This window comes from Crocuta crocuta, unplaced genomic scaffold, assembly GCF_008692635.1.
Source record: "Crocuta crocuta isolate KB4526 unplaced genomic scaffold, BGI_CrCroc_1.0 scaffold243, whole genome shotgun sequence".
Classification (NCBI taxonomy): Eukaryota; Metazoa; Chordata; class Mammalia; order Carnivora; family Hyaenidae; genus Crocuta; species Crocuta crocuta.
Window position 1 is genome coordinate 5,651,422 of NW_027529596.1, and position 22,778 is coordinate 5,674,199.

General features: G+C 41.4%; 1 protein-coding gene across 10 annotated transcripts in view; it reads left to right on the forward strand.

Moving 5' to 3' along the window:
- Positions 1-22,778, forward strand: part of SDCCAG8 (SHH signaling and ciliogenesis regulator SDCCAG8) — a 250,681-nt gene that overhangs the window by 155,276 nt on the left and 72,627 nt on the right. For 7 of the 10 annotated variants that reach the window (XM_077761821.1, XM_077761815.1, XM_077761816.1 and 4 more), the window contains 3 exons: positions 3,559-3,686; positions 5,731-5,839; positions 17,080-17,211. In XM_077761821.1, the coding sequence (XP_077617947.1) occupies positions 3,559-3,686; positions 5,731-5,839; positions 17,080-17,211 (369 nt within the window). Of the gene's footprint in view, positions 1-3,558; positions 3,687-5,730; positions 5,840-17,079; positions 17,212-17,821; positions 17,983-22,778 lie in introns of those variants that run through there. The other 3 variants (XR_013334574.1, XM_077761820.1, XM_077761817.1) reach the window with 3 other exon arrangements.

Sequence of the window (22,778 nt, forward strand, 5' to 3'; positions counted from 1 at the left end):
AAATGAATTGATTCAGATTCTTCTCTGATCCCTCCCTTGCCTGTGTCAGCGGTTTTTATTATTCTTTCAATATATTATTGCATTACCTCTGCAGTGTCATAAAATAGGCTTCCTTAAATCAGAATACAGTAAAACGTTGGTTTGGAAGCATAATTCATCCCTGAAACATGCTTGTAATCCAAAGCACTTATATGTCAAAGTGAATTTCAAGAACCATTGACTCAGTTTTGATCATGTGACATTCAGCATCACGTCATATTGCAAAACACCGCTGGTTTATCAAGTTAAAATTTATTAGAAATGTTTGCTCGTCTTGTGGAACCCTCATAGAACAAGCTACTGGCAATCCAAGGTTCTCCTGTATTTCAAATCCCATCTCTGCCTTCACACCACTTACAATATAACCTTTGAGCAGATTTCTTTTTTTCNGGAACCATTGACTCAGTTTTGATCATGTGACATTCAGCATCACGTAATACTCATATTGCAAAACACCGCTGGTTTATCAAGTTAAAATTTATTAGAAATGTTTGCTCGTCTTGTGGAACCCTCATAGAACAAGCTACTGGCAATCCAAGGTTCTCCTGTATTTCAAATCCCATCTCTGCCTTCACACCACTTACAATATAACCTTTGAGCAGATTTCTTTTTTTCAGCTATAATGTGTGCAGATTTGAATAAACAGATTTGAGGGGTGCTTGGGTGGCTCAGTTGGTTAAGCAGCCGGCTCTTGACTTCGGTTCAGGTCATGATCTCGTGGTTCGTGGGTTGGAGCCGCACATCGGGCTCTTTACTGGAAATGCGGAATCTGCTTGGGATTCAGTCTGTCTCCCTCTGTCTCTCTTTCCCTCCCCTACTCATGTGGTCTTCTCTCTTTCTCTCTCTCAAAATGAATAAACTTTAAATAAACAAACACACAAACAGATTTGAGATTCCCTTTCAGTTCTNCTCTCTCTTTCCCTCCCCTACTCGTGTGGTCTTCTCTCTTTCTGTCTCTCAAAATGAATAAACTTTAAATAAACAAACACACAAACAGATTTGAGATTCCCTTTCAGTTCTAGCATCTGAAGATTTTATAAAAGGCCTCCTAAGTCAGAAAGCACCTGCAAGGGGAGAAGGGGCTCCAGTATAGGAGCGAAGGGGCTGGAGGGAAGAAATAGGCAAGTAAAGATAGGCTGTGTTTTATGCAATGAAAAGAAATGTTCACTCAGCTTATTGTGATCATTCTACACTATGTAAAAATATCAAATATGTTTTACACCAGAAACGAATCTGTTATATGTCAATTATACCTCAATTAAAAATAATAAAATACCGTGTAGTTTCTTAAAAAGAGTGAAAATTGGGGAAGGAGTCAAGGAACAAAAGTTGATGAGTGGCTCAACGTCTGTTGGTAGAGCGCTCTTTTAAATTGGCTCATTTTGGAAGAACTGAAGTAAAGGTAGTTATTTGTCTCTCGTAAATTTAGAATATCAGTAATTAGGCAGCTTCTGCTAAAAATTGATGTTGAGACTGGCGACGTCTTTACGGAGAGGACCCATAGCCCCAGTTTGCAAAGGGTAGCCCCAGCTATGACTGTTGTCTCGAGGTAATAATAGTACATCTTTTCACTCTCACATGGGTCTTGGTTTTGAGCAGTGCATTGTATGGCTACCAATTATTAGGGGTCTCAGAGCCCAAGGTCTCCCTACCCGTAACCAAGGGTCTGACCAAGGAGTGGTTCCGTAGTGCTATTTTTCGGCCGATTCATTCGGCAGCACGGTCTCCAGTTGGCAAAGCCACTAGAGCCATTCTCTTCCAGGCACTCTTCTTTTTTAACATGTCTGAAGTTTTTGCCTCCTCATATGAGACTTGAGCCGATTCTCCAACCTCACTAAAGGCCGCATCCACCCTTCCCCCCTGTTCATTAAGCGTTCACAGCCTACTTCTCATGTGCCAAGTATTGAGTGGGGTTCAGGGTCGAGAGAGACCAAGATGACAAAGATTGGCATGTAAACCAGTAACTCAAGTGTGCCAAATGCTATCTTATAGGACATATACATTTGCTACATCTATATAGGTTACAGGGGAAAGGATAATTAATTTAAGAGAGAATGGAAGGAGAGGGGGAGAATTTTGAGGAGACCTCAAAGAGCAGTATACACTGAACAGAGAGACAGGGTGGGGGTGGGTGGCGTGGAACAGGACAGGGAGAGACCTCCCAGGAAAACAAAGAGACATATGCAATGATCCACGGGCAGAAAATACATGGTGTGACTGGGGAGGCAGAAAGTGGCTTAGTCTATCTATTTGTTGCAATATACCAGTTTGGAACTGAGTGTGAGGCAAGACCTTGGAGCAAATCCAAAGGGGTGTTGTTATTAGAAGCACCAGAAGGGACCTTATTTCACATTTAGCGTGGACTCCTGATGATTCCATTTGAGTGAGATATGGGTGTAGTTTCCTCCTGAAATTTTCCACTACAACATTCCTGCGTGCATTGACCAATTTCAACGCAGACTTTCCTTATGTTGCTTTATAATTAGAAGCCAATGAATTGAAGCTCCACAGCGGTATGTAGACTACTAGTGATAGCTTTATGGAATTGTTTATTTTTAGTTTGGCAAAGGCAAGGCAGTAAATATCTCAATTAGTAAACTAAAACAGCACGGATGAGAAATGCCCACAAGGAGATAAGGAGTTAGAAATAACTAAGTCAGTTAATTAAAGGAAACCCTCATTTCACTTACCCACGTTTAGAGGATGAGGAACCAACCTAATGTGCGTGTGCGTGTGGTGCCGCCAGCGACGAGGAACCCATGTGTTCGTCAGCTTCTAATTGTTTAGGCAGCCTCTTTCTTTAAGGGCCATGGTGACGGGATATTAGACTCAGTGGCCTGACCCATCTCCCTGGGTCAGTATTCCGTCACAGCGGGGTGGGACATTGTCTTGGACCATGGGAATATCCTCATTTTGCCATTTCTTTCAGCGGGACCCCAATGGGGCCTTACAATGACGCGCTAGGGGAAGTCGTTCATCTTCATATTCACATTCCGATTCACGTTATGTGGCCTACTGTGTGAGAACATTGAGCGAAAACATGCATGTGGCACCATGGATTCTTTTTTTTAAATCTTTCTCTTTTATTTATTTATTTATTAATGTTTTATTTATTTCTAGGAGAGAGAGAGACAGTGTGAGCAGGGGAGGGTCAGAGAGAGAGGGANCAAAGGATTGAATCATGTTCTTCCCAGAACCGTAAGATCTTTAGGAAATACCATCCCAAAGATAAAACGTGAATTGATACCACAGAACATTGACAGGCTTACAGAAAAGGAGATTTGTGTTTTAAAGCTACAAACCCCAATACTCCTGTATCACGATTTTTTTGTGTTTTTAAAGTTGCGTCCTTGAGTTCATTTAGATTTTTGGCATGTGTTAACCTCAGTATGAANAGATTGTTGTCTTCTTATGCTTAACAATCGACCACGGTGTCAGCTCTCTGTGGTCTGGAGGGGCGTGATGGGGCTCCATGCATCTGTAGATTAAATTTCTGTCTGTCTCCTCTCTGCTTTGTAGACTGGAAAAAGATAGCATTCAGCAGAGCCTTAGCAACGAAGCAAAGGCCCAAGCCCTTCAGGCCCAGCAAAGAGAGCAGGAGCTGACACAGAAGATACAGCAAATGGAGACCCAGCATGACAAAACTGGTAGGTGGTAGGGAAAGATTAGAGCCCGGGCACTCGCTCACAAGCCAGGCCCACGCCTTACTGTGAAACGACATCAGGAACACCTGTAACCTTTGGCTGGCCGAAGGGAGCAGATGCTAACTACACCGGAGATTCCGAATTACATATTAGTTAGCGTTTAAAAGAGAAAACGGAAAGTATTGCCCACTGTCTGTTGATTTCAGAGTGCTGCTCTCACATCTGTTGCACCATCTGGATTATGAGTTTATTTACCTGTGTTCAAGAAACGTAAAGCTGAGAGAGACCACAACAAAGTAGAAAAACAAAGGGCTTGTTTTTGGCTGGGTTTTCAGGCACACATGTTATATAAAGAAAATAGCATCAGAAGCACTGCGGGAAATGCTCTGAGCTTACAGTTAGAGTCTCCTGAATAGCACTGAACAGTTCCCACAGTACACACATTATAGCGACTCTAAAAGCCTAATGAGTTTGCTTCAGCATCCAAACTGGAGAAAAGCTTTAGCCATTAATCGGTTCTTAATTCACTGTCGCAGCTGGATGTAATTCAGTGGCTCCAAATTGATATGTTCCTTTATTTAATCTTTGCAGCTTCGAACATTTTTAGCATTTGTATGATGTTTNATCCTTCACATTCTTCAAGTTCTCAAACTGCTGGGGAAATTCACTAATACAAGGCATTGACCACAGCTGGCGGCTTGGCTAAAAATCGCCATCTTTCATCACGTTGGCGCGATTCTGCAGACTGAGTTGGCCAGTAACTCTTTACCTTGCATTTGAAAGTAAAATGCACTTTCCAAGCAGGCAGTTTGATGTGTTCAGTCGGAGCATTATGTGGTTCCTTTCACTTTGGAGTTGTGTTCACGGACAGTGTTAGTCAAAACAAGACAGTGGCAGTCATTATAATTCCGCACCACATACTCCAAGCTGATTGTACTATTAAAAACAAAAGTTTAATTGATCCCGTCTCTTCCAGAAAAGTGTTGCCTGATTTTTAGTGCCTTGATTTATTTTGCTGTGGATGATGCATGCTTTTTTTGCCAATCAATAGCTAACACTGAAAAGAAATAAAGGGACTTAGTAAAGCTTACACTTAAATTCACACATGATTTCACATGCACTGCACTTGACGACATGCGAAAAAATTATTGCTTATCCCGTAGGTGGAAAATCGGTCACGTAAAATTCCCTAAATCGTCAATTTGCTGACAAAGAGGCCAATGTCATACTGACTCACATGAGTCCCTCCAGCACTTTCCAGATTCAATGGATGTTTTTCCACTAAAAATAAAAGGAGGAAATTCGAGGAAAAATTAGTGTTTGTCCCTCCTGCTCTCAGGATTCTGGCGATCGAGGAGTCTTGGGCAGAACCTCTGAGCACTACGTGAGAGTATTGAACTGTTAAAACCACCTTAAGAGCACTCCCTTTTATTTTGCACAAAAATATCACACCCTCTTCAATTCCTTTGACCAGATCTTCCTTGAAACTCATACTGTTGACAATGAAATCTGAATTCTAGGTGAATTCATGTAATATTATGTATTTCACCTTCATAATAAAAGAAGTATATACCAGGGGTGGGGTAGGGAAATATATGAGTGAATATGAAACTCAAAGCAGGAGTTAACAGTACAGAAGAGAGTTCCTTGGTTATTTTAGTTTTGAATTACCTAGTCGTGATCATTCTTGACACTCTGTTTGTAGTACAGTTGTCAAAATAAAAATATAGTATCTTGCATATTACAAAGATGTAACACCTATGACTCCAATGAGGCATCTGACAGTTTATCAGCATGTTGAAACGTTACCCCAAGCTGGCATGATAAAAAATGTTTCTGGTATGTCATTATTAGAAAAATTAATGCTTCCCAAGATTTAGCACCTCGCCAGGTGACTGGTCCTTTGACTTAGGACATTGAAATTGACCTAGGGGCTTATAGGAAATGGACTTATAGGAACTTAGCACCTTTACCACTCTACATATGGAAGCATGCTGTCACAACCACAAACATCTTATGTTGGTGGGGGGTTTCTTGTTATTTCTAGAAAGCGAACAGTATTCACTGATGACCTCCCAGAATATAGTTTTGACAAAGTTAAAGGAAGAGTGCTGTGCATTAGTCAAGAGACTGGAACAAATCTCCCAAAAAAGCAGGTAGGTAATATGATACAATATTTTCAGAGCACTGTTTGTGTGAATACTGTCGTTTGTTTCCTTAAAAAACAGCATTGCCACTATTTTAGAGTCTAACGTCAAAATCAGATATATGTTGATATATTTCCTGTGAAAATATTTTCTCTGAATGAACATCTTCTTGATTGTCCATAAAGACACCCTGGTGTGTTTTCATGATTATGTGTACATACTATTATTTGACTTTTTGAGTGCTCAAAATTGACAGCTATGAAACTTCAGAACACAAAGGTCAAGATGACAGGTATCCTAATAAAGGGTGAGAATAAGTGAAACAGTTGGAAGGTCTTATGTTAAAACAGTTCATGTTTTAATCTGTTATCACAATTCTCCATGAACGCATGGAAGCGATCTTTAGGTCAAACGGTAATGGATGAGATGTGTATATATAACAGTGAAAGTAGGTAATACTTTAAAATATGTAAACCCGGGGGCGCCTGGGTGGCTTAATCGGTTAAGCGTCCGACTTTCGCTTAGGTCCTGATCTCGCGGTTCGTGGGTTCGAGCCCCGCGTCGGGCTCTGTGCTGACTGCCAGCTCAGAGCCTGGAGCCTGTTTCAGTCTGTGACTTCCTCTCTCTCTGACCCTCCCCTGCTCACGCTGTCTCTCTCTCTCTCTCTCTCCTAGAAATAAAACATTAAAAAAAAAATTAAAAAAAAAATATGTAAACCCAAACCCTCCTTTCATTTCCCTAAAATTGTTTTACTAGGACAGCTATCCTTCATTTTGTAGGTACACTGTTCTTGTTTGGTTTCTAGTAGGCTCCATGCCCAATGTGGGGCTCAAACTCACCACCTTGAAATTAAGAGTCTTGTGTTCGACTGACTGAGCCAGCCAGCCACCCTGGTATACCACTCTTTTATAAAATACCTTGATTGAGATCTTAATTATTTTTGGCACATTTTCTAATCAGATCATTTTAGTGAATGAATTATTTTATACTCTAAAGTGTAAAAAACCTGAATTTTCATCCCAGCGTGAAAGTAACTGTGTAATCTCTGACAAATTTATTTGACCTGCTTGAACTGTTGTTTCCTCTCGTAAATGAATGATGTTGGACAGAGTCACTTTGAACTGAACTATGAAAGGCATCATTCATATAACTAAATAGCTGTCAGATATCACATGAAAATACAACATAATGAGGGGCACCTGGGTGGCTTAGTCGGTTAAGCGTCCGACTTTCGCTTAGGTCATGATCTCGTGGTTCATGGGTTCGAGCCCCGCATCGGGCTCTCTGCTGACTGCCAGCTCAGAGCCTGGAGCCTGTTTCGGAGTCTGTCACTCCCTCTCTCTCTGACCCTCCCCTGCTCACGCTGTCAATCTCTCTCTCTCCTAGAAATAAATAAATAAATAAAAACATTAAAAAAAAAAGCTGCTGTCTTACAGGAGCAGCTCATTTAAAAAAAAAAAAAAGAAAAAAGAAAATACAACCTAATGGAAAAATAACCTGTAGATCTCTTCTGTATTTTTCTGAAGCACACTTAGATCTACACGGAGCAAGTGGTAGTGGTCAGCAAACAAACTCCTGACTTAGGAATCTCATTCAGAAAGAATTTCTGGGAGGATCAGAGCACATCTGAGGAGGACCCTGAGTCCCATCTTGCATTCCTGCCTCAGTGAGGTGGCTTAGCTGATGGAATCCCCATCCCTGAATCTCTTGGGGGAATCAGAAGGCTTAGGAACCCCGTTCTTTCTGCTCACAGAAAGACAGAGGCTCCCATAAAGCCCCTAGGACGTGCTCTGACACACGCACCTTCTTAGCAAATACTAATTAGATATCTTGTTTGGGTCGGAGAAGAAGCTCAGGTGCCCAAATGCCAGATATTTTCAGGAAGTTTGACAAAGGAACCCAAATGACTTTGTCATAGAAGAGACTCTCATATCAACAGTACTTATGGCTAACTAGAAATATTTAATTTGCCTCACATAAACCCAAAAGTAAGTAATCTGTTAGAAGATATAAACAAAAACAAACTGGATCATGTAATTTAAGAAAGAATTGCATTGATCTAGGACTTGAAAGATTATGTTATCATAATATTGCTTTGTGACTGGGGACACCGGCTCAGTCTGTTAAGCGTCCGACTTCAGCTCAGGTCACAATCTTGCAGTTTGTGGGTTCAAGCCCTGCATCGGGCTGTGTGCTAAGAAGCTCAGAGCCTGGAGCCTGCTTCAGATTCTGTGTCTCCCTCTCTTTCTGCCCCTCCCCCACTCATGCTTCATGCTCTCTCTCTCTCCCTCTCTCTCAGAAATAAAATAAACATTAAAAAAAGGAGGAGGTGCTATATGCTTGGTATATACTACTTAATCCTTACAACTTGGGACAGGAATTATTATCTTCTTTTACAGATGAGGGACTCTACACTTGGGCTCTTGAATTAGCTAGGAAGTGTGGAGCTTGAGTTCTATCTTCGATATTTCTAGTTCCAAAGCCTATGATCTTTCTTATGAGAAGTATATTTCACATCTAGTACCAAAGAAAATCCGGGCCAAAGTCGTTATGATAAGAAAGTTTGGGAAAGGCAAATTAATCTTTAAATCCCCATGGACTGGGGCGCCTGGGTGGCTCACTTGGTTAAGTGTCCGACTTCAGCTCAGGTCATGATCTCAGGGTTGGTTTGTGAGTTCCAGCTCTGCATTAGGTTCTGCAGCGACAGCGTGGAGCCTGCTTGGGATTCTCTCTCTCTCTCTCTCTCTCTCTCTCTGCCCCTCACTCGCTCACACACATGTGCTTTCTATTTCTCAAAATAAATAAAACCTTAAAAAAAAATCCTATGGAGATGTAGGCGTGCTTGTCATGTGAGGGTAAACCTGTGACCCTGGGTCATTTTGTGCCCTGTGCCCCGGGTCCCCTTTGTCCTGCTCTAGATCTGTTCCTTCACCTTGTACTGATCCAGTGAAAGTGAACCCCAGCCCCTCTCCCCTCCTTTTGCTTAGGACGCCTCCAGTTCACGACCACTACTTTGTCAATAGGGTGTGTTCCTTTATGTGTGACACACAGATGGCATGCAACATGTGTTTATTGACTGACTGAATGAAACAAGAGTGGTTTCATGCCCCCATATCCTGATCTGACTCTGGTTCCAACCCGTTCCTTTGTGAGGACAGGCAGTGTGCAGCAAAAACCACTTTGGAATTCAGAAAGAGCTAGGTTTGAGTCTCACTCTGCCCCTGGGCTTCATGACCTTGGGTACATTGCCTAATCTCTCCAAACCTCAGTTTCTCCATCTGAAAAACATTTCTAAAATCATGTTGTAGGGCTGTTGTGGGAATCAGAAATATATAGAGAGAGATACGGGTACCCATATATACAGACATACATATGTAAAGCACCTGGCATGCTGCTCGATCGTAGAAATATAACTGTAGCCAATGGCGTTGTTGCAAGTCTCTTGTCAGGGGTGATTTGGATCTGACTTTGATGAAGCCACTGTTGTCTTTTCCAGGGAGGGTCTGAGTGCTGTTCTGGCAGACACAAAGCCTATAGTACAAGGAAATACTTTTTAAAGGCAAAGGAGGATCAGGGAAATGCAGGTCTGGTTGTATTTCATGTCCTGCTCTGATGCCTTGTTTTGTAAATGTGAAGAATTAGAAGAGGCATCTACTGTAACTTTTCAAGTGGACCCAAAACTAAGGGCTGGACATCGTAAACACTCAAATAATTGTTGCTTATTATTGTTGAGACTTCTAAGAGGCGCCGAAGTTTCAAAGTATTCGTTTTGTGTATCCCACAAGGCTGATAGGCTAACCTGTGATTTTAAGGTGTATTTGGTTGCTTGTTTACTCTTAATTTCTTGTCCACTGAGTCTCTTTTCTCGCTGTCTCCCTCCATGAAGCTTATGCTAATTTTCAAAATTCATATAAAATGTAACATTCGATCTTGACATTACCTCTTGCTTTGAATTCACCTATAGAACTTGAGGGGCTCAGAGTGTTTCTTTTTCAACAAAGATTATAAACTGACTAAGCCTTCTGGGAGCCCTCCAGGAGCGTGCCAATGTGCCCCTGATCCTAAACTTCTGGGGTAACTAATTTTTCCTGTGCTTTTTGAGGGGAGGAAAATCTTGGAATTTTCTGAGCTTTCTAAAATTGTCATCATTGTGGAAGTTCAGTCTGTAAAATAATTAAACCACATGGTAATTTTGATCTAGCCTTTCCTCAGAGTACTACGGTAAAATTTTTTTTAAAAGCAGGTGCATTTATTTTGTATTGATCAACAATTTAAAGCAGTCCCTGTGGCTCCCCTTGTCTTGTCCGTGCCATTTCTCTAAGGATTCCGTATTATTTATAATCCCATACTAACCACATGGATTCTTGATAATAAGCTTTACTTTTTAGTTCACAGATCGCAGCCATTTGACTGGAGCCCATGCAGTCACTAGGAAAGCGGACAGTCTGGGCTCACCATTCCCTGGCCCCTAAGTCGTTACCCCAGCCTCGTGCTAGGCAGCTCTGGGCAAGTGTTTTGAAATGGCTCCTCTGCGTGTGTCTGATGTATGTGTTTTCTCCCCAAGCAACTGAAGTCCCGTCGCTCCTGTTCTCTGGAAGCCCTCCACAGCAATTCCGCGCTGCCTGGGTGGTGTCTGTGAATCCAGGGTTTGTGAATGGCACGTCCCATTTTAAAACTAAAAATGAACTGCCGATCCCGTGCATTTCACAGAGCTTGTTTTTGACCACGAGACGAGAGAATTAATTCCATTTTGCTCTTAATTGGCACCGGGCAGACATTCTGGCTGATTTTAGTTGACGCTCTCATAAACTTTAGCTACCCTTCCGTCTCTATTCCCCAGGACCCCGAGAGCTTTTTACAGGGCTAGGGTTTGTTTTTGAGGTTGGTAAGTGGAGATACTGAAATATCCTTGGTGCAACTGTGATTTCTCTTTATCCAAGTGAGCGAAGTGTTCCCTCTCCGCAGGCGCTTGGATGAATCAGCAGTAAGATGTTTGTGTGCGGTGTGCTTTGCTCTGACCGTGGCCTGCGAAGGGCAGGGAGAGGTGGGGCGCCGGGAGGGGTGAGCCTGGGCAGCAGCAGAGTGGAGATCAAGGCTGCGCGGAGTCGCAGGCACTTGCCTATGGAAGAGCCGGGCTCGGGCTTGCGAGCACACAACCCCGGTCTACGCGGTTTTGCGTCCCCTCTTTCTTCTCCGTCATTGTCACTTTCTGGGTTGCTAGGCGTGTGGATTGATGTCTAACACTGCCCGTCGTGTATTTGTGATTCGCGTTTTGTAATTAAGAGGAACAATGAGAGTCCACTGGGTCTCGTTATATATAATGGTTGGTTTAATTTGTTTCACTTCTATCTTGTTAATTGTAAATTGATCATTAAGATTTGAATTCTAATCTGTCACTAGGGTTGTGGGTATTGAGGCTAGAGCAATGATCCCAGTTTTAATCACTGATGATGAGAAACAAATTTTATAATTTTGGTACATATTGCAGTTCATATATTTTAACACTGTATTTTATGGTGTTATAAATATTGTTAAATGACTTTTAGTGTAGTTTTACTGTGTGGACTATAATGTATAAATTATATTACTGTTTTGGCAACAGTCGGTATCCAACTGTGTGAGTTTAATTGAAGTAAAGAACACACACCCGGTTGAACTATTCTTTTCCCCCGGCGTGTTTGGATGATGTTCGGTTGGGACACTACAAAATGCATGTTCTACAAGGGAAGGCTGATACTGACCTCTGCTAATTGTCACCAAAAGCTCAGTGAGAATCTAACAGAATAAAAAATGAAGGGGTCGTGTTTTCCCTTCAAAAGCAGTTATCGCTGTAATCCTAATTATAGTAGTAAAATATCATACTTCACGCAAATGCAATTACACAATATAACTGGTGTATAAAAATGCAGGGAAAAGTTCATGCCTCTGTGAAGCCAGAAATTACCTAACTTTTCGATGAAAACGCATTCGAGTCAACTATTCTTTTATATATAGGACACTGGATAACCAGGCCACAAATGTAATCTCAAACTAACACAGAGACTTGTGCCAGAAGCTCACTCTCTGAACTGCACAAACTAACTACTATTTCTTTCAGTTATGTCGTGGGCCCTAGACAGATAAGAGGCCATGTCTGTGTGGACTTACCAGATTTTTATCGGACATTGGAACCTGGAAGGCAAAGCAACATTTAAACCAAAGGGAAAATAAAAACCAAAATATGCAAAGCAGAAAAAAATATTGGAGCAATAAAATAAAATACCTGGTAGTAACATGTACTTTTACAAAATAACATTTGTATTTTTGTGGTCATGTAAGACATCTTCATAGAGCATTTGGCTATAACTGCAAAGAAGAATTTAAGAAAAAAAAAATCCTGGGGCGCCTGGGTGGCTCAGTCATTTAAGCGTCCACTTCGGTTCAGGTCATAATCTCATAGCTCCTGAGTTCAAGCCCTGCGTCAGGCTCTGTGCTGACAGCTCAGAGCCTGGAGCCTGCTTCTGATTCTGTGTCTCCTTTTTCTCTGCCCCTCCTTTGTTCACGTTCTGTCTCTCTCTGTCTCTCAAAAAAAAATAAACATTAAAAAATATCTTTAATTAAAGAAAAAAAATCCTATGACATCACCATCTAGCTAACTATTGTTACCCTGTGACATATTTACTCCCAGTGAGTTTGCGTGTGGATATAAATGTGTATGTACGCATATGTTTACCTGGTGAGTGAGTAACACATATTTTCTAGTGAATGTGTTGCTATATCACTACTCTGGAAACAATTGTTATGGAGTCATTTGTACACATAGTAATTCTTTAGACATTTAAGATGTTTCTAGGTTTTAACTGTAATGAATAATATGATAATAATCTTGTCCATAACTCTGAATTTTTGACGATCCCCTTAGTTGAGATATCCTAAAAGGGGATCGTTGGTCCAAAGACTATGAACCTTTTTTTTGGTTTCTGTTTCAATGATAGGAACCCTTTGAAGGCTATTAATGTGTATGTATGACTTTGCTCAAGTACCACACTAAATTTTTCTCAGTGTACACATACCCATCTCAGTATGTGACACGAAGAAGTGAGAGAATGAAGAAAGGAAAAGTGAGAGGCAGTATTGCACAGTGGGCCGGACAGCCCCTTTATTTTTTTTTTATTTTTTTTTATTTTTTATTTTTTTACAAATAGTTTATTGTCAAATTAGTTTCCACACAACACTCAGTGCTCATCCCCACAAGTGTCCTCCTCCATGCCCATCCCCCCTCCCCCCCACATCCATCAGTCCTCAGTTTTTGTCAGCATTCAAGAGTCTCTCATGGTTTGCCTCCCTCCCTCTCCCCCACCACTTCCGCCCTTCTTCTCCCCCTTGTTCCTCCGTCAAGTTCCTCCTAATCCTCCTATACGTGCAAACATATGATATTTCGGACAGCCCCTTTAGAGCTGGACAGGCCAGTGTTTGTATCTGGTGGGGCTAATCACCAGTCAGTGACCTGAGGCAAATCATTAAACCTCCTATTTACCTCACAGAAAAAGGGAAAGAAACACTTACCTTGAAGAATTAATTGCCATCATTAATCTGAAGGGTGAATTCCACTACCTGGCAGACAGTAGGCGTGCAATAAATACTCAACTGGAATCTGATTTTATTATGTGTTTCTTTGAATAATTGTGGAAACTGAATAGTTTATAAATGTTTATTGACCATTTCTGTTTCTTCTTGTGTATTTTTTATATTCTCCATATTTGTTTTTTTTTAATGTTTATTTATTTTTGAGGGAGAGGGAGACAGAACATGAGTAGAGGAAGGGCAGAGAGAGAGAGGGAGACAGAGAATCTGAGCCAGGCTCCAGGCTCTGAGCTGTCGGCACAGAGCCCGATGTGGGGCTTGAACCCATGAACTGTGAGGTCATGACCTGAGCCGGTCAGATGCTTAACTGACTGAGCCACCCAGGCGCCCCTCTCCATATTTGTTTTTAATTGGAATCTTCATGGAGAGTGGAGTAGCACGTTATTAAATGATGCCTCTAATCGTTTAGATTAGATTTTTTACGTGCTCCTGTTTCTTTTTCTAATTTTGAAAGCTTTGTTCCCAGTTCCTTTGGTTTTCATGATTTTTTTCAAAATCAAACTGACTTTCAAAAATTTTTTTCCAGGTTTACTGAGATATACTTGATGTATAAGTTTAAGAAGTACAGCATGATGGTTTGATTTATGCGTATTGTGAAATGATTACCACAGTAGATTCAGCTAACATGACTTTAGTTTTTAGGTATCTATTACAAAAACTCAAAAAATATGGAAAAGGAAAATAAATTTTTAAAAATTCCTAATTCTGACCCCTAAAGATAATCAATACTAATATATGATATATATATCAAAATATTTTTGATTAGAGGCGCCTGGGTGGCTCAGTGGGTTGAGCGTCTGACTTCAGCTCAAGTCATGATCTCACAGTTTGTGAGTTTGGATTCCGTGTCTCCCTCTCTCTTTGCCCCTCCCCTACTCATGCTCTGACTCTCTCTCTCTCTCTCTCAAATATAAAATAAAACATAAAAAATTTTTAAATGAAAACATATTTTTGATTACAAAATGGAATCACTTTGTATATGCTGATTTTAAATATTTCCCTTTCTTACCAACATATATTTTTATGTCAATGAATAATGCTAACAGATAGCCACACTATCAGAATAGCCTCTTGACATTCCTTTGCATAAGTAATATAACCAGTCTTCTGTTGTCATATTTCTGGGTTAGACTTCCAGATATTGGGGCTGCAGAGCAAGATTGTTGCTAGAAAGGATGCGACTTTGAACATTATGATTTTTTTGTGTGTAAAGGTTTTATACTTTTGTAATGTAAAGTCTAAGTTTCCTTTATGATTGTTCTTTTAAAAAGGTACTTTTTTCTGAGGAAGTACCTGAGAACAGATAGATATCCTTCTGCCTGTTTTCCTAATCAGGTTTAAGGATATTTGTTTTCTTTTGGGGACTTATTTTAGTGCATAGTGCTTGTTGTGATAGAGAGGCTATCTTGGAAGAATGCTAAATTAAGAATTTCTTCTAACTGTATTACATTCTCGTGTATTGTATGTGATTTTGAAAGGAGAAACCTAAATCATTATTAACTGATCTAGACTATTTCAATACAGGTGAATTCTTATTAGAAGAAGCAAATGTAGATCCAGAGCTTGATCTGAGCTTGAAAATGAGACAATCCCGGCCCTCATGTATAATCTAGTAAGAAAGATAAGGCATACGGCGCAATTCAGAGGAATAAATTATAAGCTAATGTATGCATAAAAGCCAGAGATAGTTTCAAAAAATGTGCTGACACTTGAGAATCGCAAAGTATTAATCAGGGCAAGCTTCCTTTGAGACGATGCTTGAACCAAGATGAAAACAAAATGGGGAATGAGGTGAACACAAAGTGACAAATTGCTTCATACAGTGATGCCGCTTGATCCTTCCGATGATGTGGGGCAAATCCACATCTTCTCTTGACCAGGAAGAAAAAACTCTCTCACCTGATAGAGGAATCCTTTCTTTGGAGGGACATAGTTCTGCATCAAGTGTCATACTTGAACTTCAAGAGGCAAACCAGTCGTTAACTGCTCGTATTTTAATTGTAAGAATTTTCAACTTTGAGTTCCAGTCTCTGGGGCAGTGGAACATGAGGAGGTGGTGGCCATGGGAGCAAGGTTTATCTAAACCAAGGACAGGGATGGGGCGCCTGTGTGGCTCAGTCGGATAAGTGTCTGCCTTTAGGTCAGGTCATGATCTCGCAGTTCATGCATGGGTTCGAGCCCCGCGTTGGGCTCTGTGCTGACAGCTCGGAGCCTGGAGCCTGCTTCAGATTCTGTGTCTCCTTCTCTCTCTGTCGCTCCCCCACTCGCCCTCTGTCTCACTCTGTCTCTCAAAAATAAATAAATCTAAAAAAAAATAAAATTAAAAAGAATAAAATAAAGCAAGGACAGGGATATGGCTTTTCTCAGAGAGGTATCTTTCTGATCTTCAAATTTTGAGACTTGAGCTAACCCTCCACGATACGAAAGAGGAGGCAAGCATATTTCCTGAGGGACATTAATCATCCCCAGAGTACATATCCATGATCCCCAAAATGAGTATGTCAAGACAGAAAGAAGATAGGGGAAATGGTACCTGATGTAGCAAAGTGGAGGAAGGTAAATTTTCAGTCCTTACAGAGGAGCACTTCTATGTGAAGCAAGCTGATCTACTCTCAGGATTCCAGGAAAATTTGGAAGGCAGAAGCGGAATTTAGGACTGAAACCAAAATAGACAGTTCTGCCCCCACCCCATGCAGCCAATGACTGTCTCTTCTCCCCCCAGAAAATTAGGGCCTTCCTATCTCAAGAGCTTAAACCAGCAGGCTTTGGTTAAAAGAGGGGCACTGAAGAGAGATGAGGAAAATTAATAGAAAGTCTGCATTCTGAAAGGTGAGATCCCTACCTCTCTATTTCCAACCAGCTCCTAGACCACTGATGGCTTAGGTTATGCACAATAAGCAGGGAATGGGAGGATTCTTCTGTTGAGAAGCAGAATGGCCATAGAGGAGAGAATTATAGACACGGATATTAGAAATCTCCCACCGGAAAAGATGGCTTCACGTTCTCTCACGCTACCCAAAGCTCACTGACATAATAAACTACTTAGCCAGCAAGGACCAATATTCAGGTAGCCACAGAATGTAAGCAGAGATTTTGACTTAACTACACACTGAAATACTAGTAGTTACACTGACGAGCTGGAGATTGGGTCGGGAGGAGAGGAGGGAAGTTTCTCATTATTGTGCCTTCTGGAACTGCATGACTTTAATCATGTGCCATTGCATTAGCCATGCTAATTAAAAGAGATAACTCTCTGTCTCAGAGATGGGGTCTGGGGTTGTTCCTATAAAAGCATGGCGGCCGGCCTGTGACAGGCATGCATTAAATATCGAATATGAATATGTGTCACGATCACTTTTGTGTTGCTCCGTGAAGAAGCCATCTCTTTCAGAGGAAGTTTTTATTCCTTTCTCTGTCCACCACTTGAATCCCTGCATGCATTATATTTCTCCACTAGACGGTTTGCCATTTCTGAAAGATTCTGTCTTACATAAAATAACTTGTATTCATTCACACTGTGTTGCTGAAGGACGGACTTGAAGGTGAGGCTACGGTTGTACAGGAAAAACATGCTCTGGTGATAAGAACCTTTAACACCCATCATTTCTGTGTGTTCACCTCTCTAGATCTGAAATAGCTCAGCTCAGTCAAGAGAACAGGTATACCTATGAAAAACTGGAAAAGTTACAGAGAAGAAATGATGAACTGGAGGAACAGTGCGTCCAACACGGGAGGCTGCATGAGATAATGAAGCAAAGGTAATGGAGACTCAATGACCAACTGCCAGGCCGTATATTGAAGGGGGGTTGGTTGAGAAGTGGGATGGGAATCAATGTGGGATAAGTAGAATTCATGATCACTATGGTACTCATAGGACATGCTGGAAAGCCAATACTCTTAAGCATTAATGCTTCCTCAACTCAGGTCGTTCTTATAATACACAAAGGGGAGAGCATCCCCTCCTCTTTACTGTTCTCTAAGGACAAAGAGTTAGGTTTCATAGAGAACTTTGTAGGAAAACCATCTACCTTTAAGGTGTAAGTCAGTCAAGTGATATAGAGGAATTTCATAGAAATTAGGTTTTGTGTGTGTTCTGTGAGGTAAACCATGTACAAGGCCTCAGAAGATTAAGTGTCTTAATCAGTGGCTGCACTGACTGTATTGCTGGAGTCAGGACTTGACTCTACACCTCTTGGTTCTTCCTGGTGGTGTACCTTTGGGCAAGTTACTTGACCTCTCTGAGCCTTGGTTTCTTCATCTGTATTTTGGGGCTAGTAACGGCAGCTTGATATAAAGATCAAATGTAGGTAAAGCACCTGACTCCCAATGGCCACCTACTAAATGGCACTATTGACTCCCTTTTTCTAGGTAAAGAAACTCAAGCTCAGAGAGACTAATGGATTTGCTCCAAGTGGCAGGTTGAGTAAGTGATAGGGTTCAGACTTGGAGCCTGATCTTTTAAGTCCAAATTCCTTTCCTTTTGTGCACTATTATTTTGTAGTAAAGCCAGCTCCTTATCATTTTCTATAAATGTTTCATTTGTAATTTCTATATAATGGTGGATCCTCCATAGGAGAAAACGCAATAATTTCCACCATATGATGAACTGGTTGCTGTAGATTTAGACTCTGCGTGGCAATCACATGTGTGTTAACACCGCAGCCAGCCTTGCGGTGGCTTTCTGGGCCCCCAATCCTCATTCCTATCAGGGTTCTCTGACACCCACACCTTCTCTGCTTCAAAAGCAACTGTTGATGTTATTGAGAGGAAAATGCAAATGCTTGTAGACTCCTTTTATTTTGTCTTTTAAATTTAAAGTCAACATAGAGCCCCTGGGGAGGGGCTATTTTACAATTTTGATCGCTTGCTCCATTGAAGAAAAGAAAGGGAGTCAGAAAATGGCACTGCTTTTTAGTCACCAAAATATTAACATATGAGTGTTTTTGGAAAGCATTAATCCTTCATTTGTTTATTCATTAAAATGTTTACTTCATCTCAGACACTGTTCTAGGCCAGACTAAAATATTTTAGGTTTTGTGGGCCACACGCGCTTTCTGTCACAGTCTTCTTTGTTTTGTTTCTGTTTTTGTTTTAAAAATGTTTTTTAACATTTATTCATTTTGGAGAGACAGAGTGGGAGCAGGGGAGGGGCAGAGAGGGAGGGAGACACAGAATCCGAAGCAGGCTCCAGGCTCCTAGCTGTCAGCACAGAGCCCGACGTGGGGCTCGAACTCACAAACCGCAAGAGCATGACCTGAGCCGAAGTCAGAGGCTTAACCGGCTGAGCCACCCAGGCACCCTTCTGTTTTTGTTTTTTACAGTCTCTTTTAAAAATTTTTTTTATGTTTTATTTATTTCTGAGAGAGAGAGAGAGAGAGAGAGAGAGAGAGAGAGAGACAGCGTGAGCAGGGGAGGGTCAGAGAGAGAGGGAGACACAGAATCCAAAACAGGCTCCAGGCTCTGAGCTGTCAGCACAGAGCCCGACGCGGGGCTCGAACCCACAAGCTGTGAGATCATGACCTGAGCCGAAGTCGGACACCCAACCGACTGAGCTGCCCAGGTGCCCCATGTTTTTTATAGTCTCTTAAGAGAGCAAAACCTTTTTTAGCTAGAGGGCCAGCAAAACCTGCCAGAGGATCTGTCCTGCCCCTTGAACTAGAGTGTGCCCCATACTAGCAACCCAGGCATCTTTCTCATTTTTTTCCCTTAAATCTGTATTAGATTTCACCAAATGCACTCACCCATGTTATCTCACCTTGAAACAAACCAGAAAGAAGCTGTTACGATCATCCATTTCCAGATGGAGAACTAAGGCTCAGAAACAGTTGCCAACTAAAGGTCAGATGGCAAATTAATCATTCATTCATTCAACAAATATTTATTGATTGCTACTGAATGTCCACCACATATTGGGAATAAAACAGCAAAGTAAACACAGTTCCCGGTGTCGTGGAATTTACAGACTTACAGGGAAGATGGATATAGACAAAAGAATTTCACAAATATCTAATTAGTCATGATAGCAATTAGTTCTATGAAAGAGAAATGTACTCTGTAGGTAAAAGCTCATCAAATAAGGGGGCTTAACCCTGATCAGGAAATATTTCAATAAGAAAAATGGTACTTGAAATGAATCTCTAAGTGTAAGGATAGGGATGGCTAGTTTTCTACAACAGGAGTTGGCAAAACTGTGCCCCAGCCCCCAACCCACTGTGTGTGGCTTATTTGCGTGCTTTCTACAGCTCTTTTGATGCCACAATGCCACAGCTGAGTGCTTGAGTCACAGACCGTGACCTACTGGCCCACGAAGCCTAAAATATTCGTTCTCTGGTCTTCTGAAAACGTTTACCAGCTCCTGTACTAGGGAAAAGAAAACTGTAAAATTGAACATCCTGAGGTAGGACTTTTGAGGAAGGAAAGAAACATGTGTGTTTAACATAAAGAATAAGGGAAAGCACGACACAAGATGAGGCTGGAGAGGCAGGTGAGGGCCACACCTAACAGCAGGGTCCTTACGTTTTTATTACAAACCTTTAACTTTATCCTTTTACTAAAGAGCAGAAATAGTTAAAAGTGTTGTTTTTTTTTAAAGAGTGATGTGATCAAATATCGATTTTAAAAATAGCATTACAGGGGCGCCCGGGGGGCTCAGTCAGTTAAGCGTCCAACTCTTGGTTTTGGCTCAGGTCACGATCTCATGGTTCATGGGTTCCAGCCCTGCACTGAGCTCTGTGCTGGCAGCACAGAGCCTGCTTTGGATCCTCTGACTCCATCTCCCTCTCTGCCCCTCCTGCCCCCCAAGAATAAATAAACATTTTAGAAAATAGCATTCTAGGTCCAGAGTAGATCATGCATTAGAGCAGAGTCACAGTATTTACATGAGTTCCAGCTAGTCCAGGAGAGGTTGGTGATGATGGACTTGGACTTGACGTGGTGGTAATAACGATGGAGGGAAGTAAAGAGATTGGAGAAATATATAGGAGGTGAAATCAACAGGACTTCCTAATTGGTTGGCTATGTTGGGTGGGGGTGGGGGACATCAAGGATAACACCCATATTCTGACTTGAGCAATGGGTACACAGTGGTGCCACTTAGAAGACATGTGCAAAAGAAGCAGGTTTGTGGTCGAGATGGCTCGGTTTGGGGGTGAGACCAAGTAGGAAGTTTGACCTCAATGTGCCAGTGACTCATCCAAATGGAAAGGTCAGATAAGCAGGTGGACATAGGGCCTCAGCTTAGGAGACAGGTCTGGGCTGAAGATAGAAGTCTCCATTGGCCCATCGTGGATATTTGAATCCTTGAGACTAAATGAGGTAGTAGATCACCCAGAGGAAGAATGCAGTAAGAGGGAAAAAGGGCTTGCCGAACCCTAAAGAACCTTGGCCTTTTTAAAGGTAAGGTAGAGGTTGGCAAAAGACATGAAGACAAGTAACCCAGGAAGTAAGTGGAAACCGGAAGGGCATGCTGTCATTCATGCCGACAGAAGGAAATGCCTCAGGAGAGGAGGGATCCACCGGATATGCCAAGCGGTCGAGTGACTGAAAGCGACCAGTGGACTTGGTGACATAGATGGCACTAGTTACATGAACATAAATATTGTTAGTAGCAGAGCCTAGCAGCCATATGACCAAAAAGTTAGCGTGAGCTGAAAAACTGATAGAGCAAATTTCAACTGCTTTCTCGTGAGGTCTGTCGGCAGAGGAGAGTAGGAAGCGTTGAGAGAGTGAGAAGGACCAAACAGCTGGGGGCAGGGAAATGGATTCAGAGGGGCATTTTATTTTACTTTTTTTAAAATAGTTTATTGTCAAGTTGGTTTCCTTATAACACCCAGTGCTTATCCCCACAAGTGCCCTCCTCCATGCCCATCACCCCACTTCCACTCCCCCCCACCCCCATCAGCCCTCAGTATGATCTAGTTTCATTCTTCTGCACGTTGGTGTCCAGTTCTCCCAGCACCATCTGTTAAAGAGGCTGTCTTTTTTCCATTGGATACTCTTTCCTGCTTTGTCAAAGATTAGTTGGCTGTACATTTGTGGGTCCAATTCTGAGTTCTCTATTCTATTCCATTGGTCTATGTGTCTGTTTTGTGCCAATACCATACTGTCTTGATGATGACAGCTTTGTAGTAGAGGCTAAAGTCTGGGATGGTGATGCCTCCCAATTTGGTTTTCTTCTTCAATATTACTTTGGCTATCCGGGGTCTTTTGTGGTTCCGTACAAATTTTAGGATAGTTTATTCTAGTTTTGAGAAGAATGCTGGTGCAATTTTGATATGGATTGCATTGAATGTGTAGATTGCTTTGGGTAGTAATGACATTTTAACTATATTTATTTTTCCAATCCATGAGCATGGAATGTTTTTCCATTTCTTTGTGTCTTCTTCAGTTTCCTTCATAAGTTTTCTATAGTTTTCACCGTACAGATCTCTGAGGGGCATTTTAAACAGAGGGCTTTTGGTTTTAGGTTAGAGGAGATGTGAATGTATTAAACTCTGATGGTCAAGTTCATTAAAGTTGTGCAGTCGGGAAAGTTACATTTTCCCAGGTTGGTGATTTGGAATCCCTGGTGTCCACAAAGGCAGGCTAGGGAATTCATGTTAAAGATGGTGATGGCATTTTCTTCCATCCATGTTTTAAAATAAGTGTGGATTCCCATATTTCACCATGGAAGATAGAACCATGGAGAGGTTCACAGTGTTTGCAGAGGGAATGAGCCTGCAGCAGGTAGAGACCCACTGAGTGCACACATGTGCTGCCTGTGGTCAAGCACTGTGTTACCAACTATAGCCAGCAATCTGGGGGGCCTGGTCAGTTGCACAGGTTTACATGGGTTTATTTTCTTTCTTACGGTAATGTATTGCTTACATTATATACATAAGAGCCATTGACTGAAGATGTGCAGCTGCTGATTGAAATGTAACAAATTAATAATGAGTTTAAAATTGGTTCTTCTGTAAACTACCTCAGGATGATCTTCACCAAATTTATTAAGTCATATTTTCCTAATAGAAATTTTACTTCTTGAAAACTAGTGTTAAAAATAGGAGATGGGGCTCCTGGCTGGCTCAGTCGGTAGAGCAGGTGACTCTTGATCTCGGAGTTGTGAGTCCAAGCCCCATGTTGGGCCAAGAGCTTACTTAAAAAACAAAAACAAAAATAAAAAATGAAATAAAGTATCGATTTTTGTCTAATTTGACATTTCAATTTTGGGGCATTAAGGCTCTTCACTGTTTTCAGAGAAGTACCTGAAAATAGAAGCCTGAAATCTTAACCTTTATGGTATCATTTAAAAGCAAAATAAGACAAAATATTGGCAAATAGAATC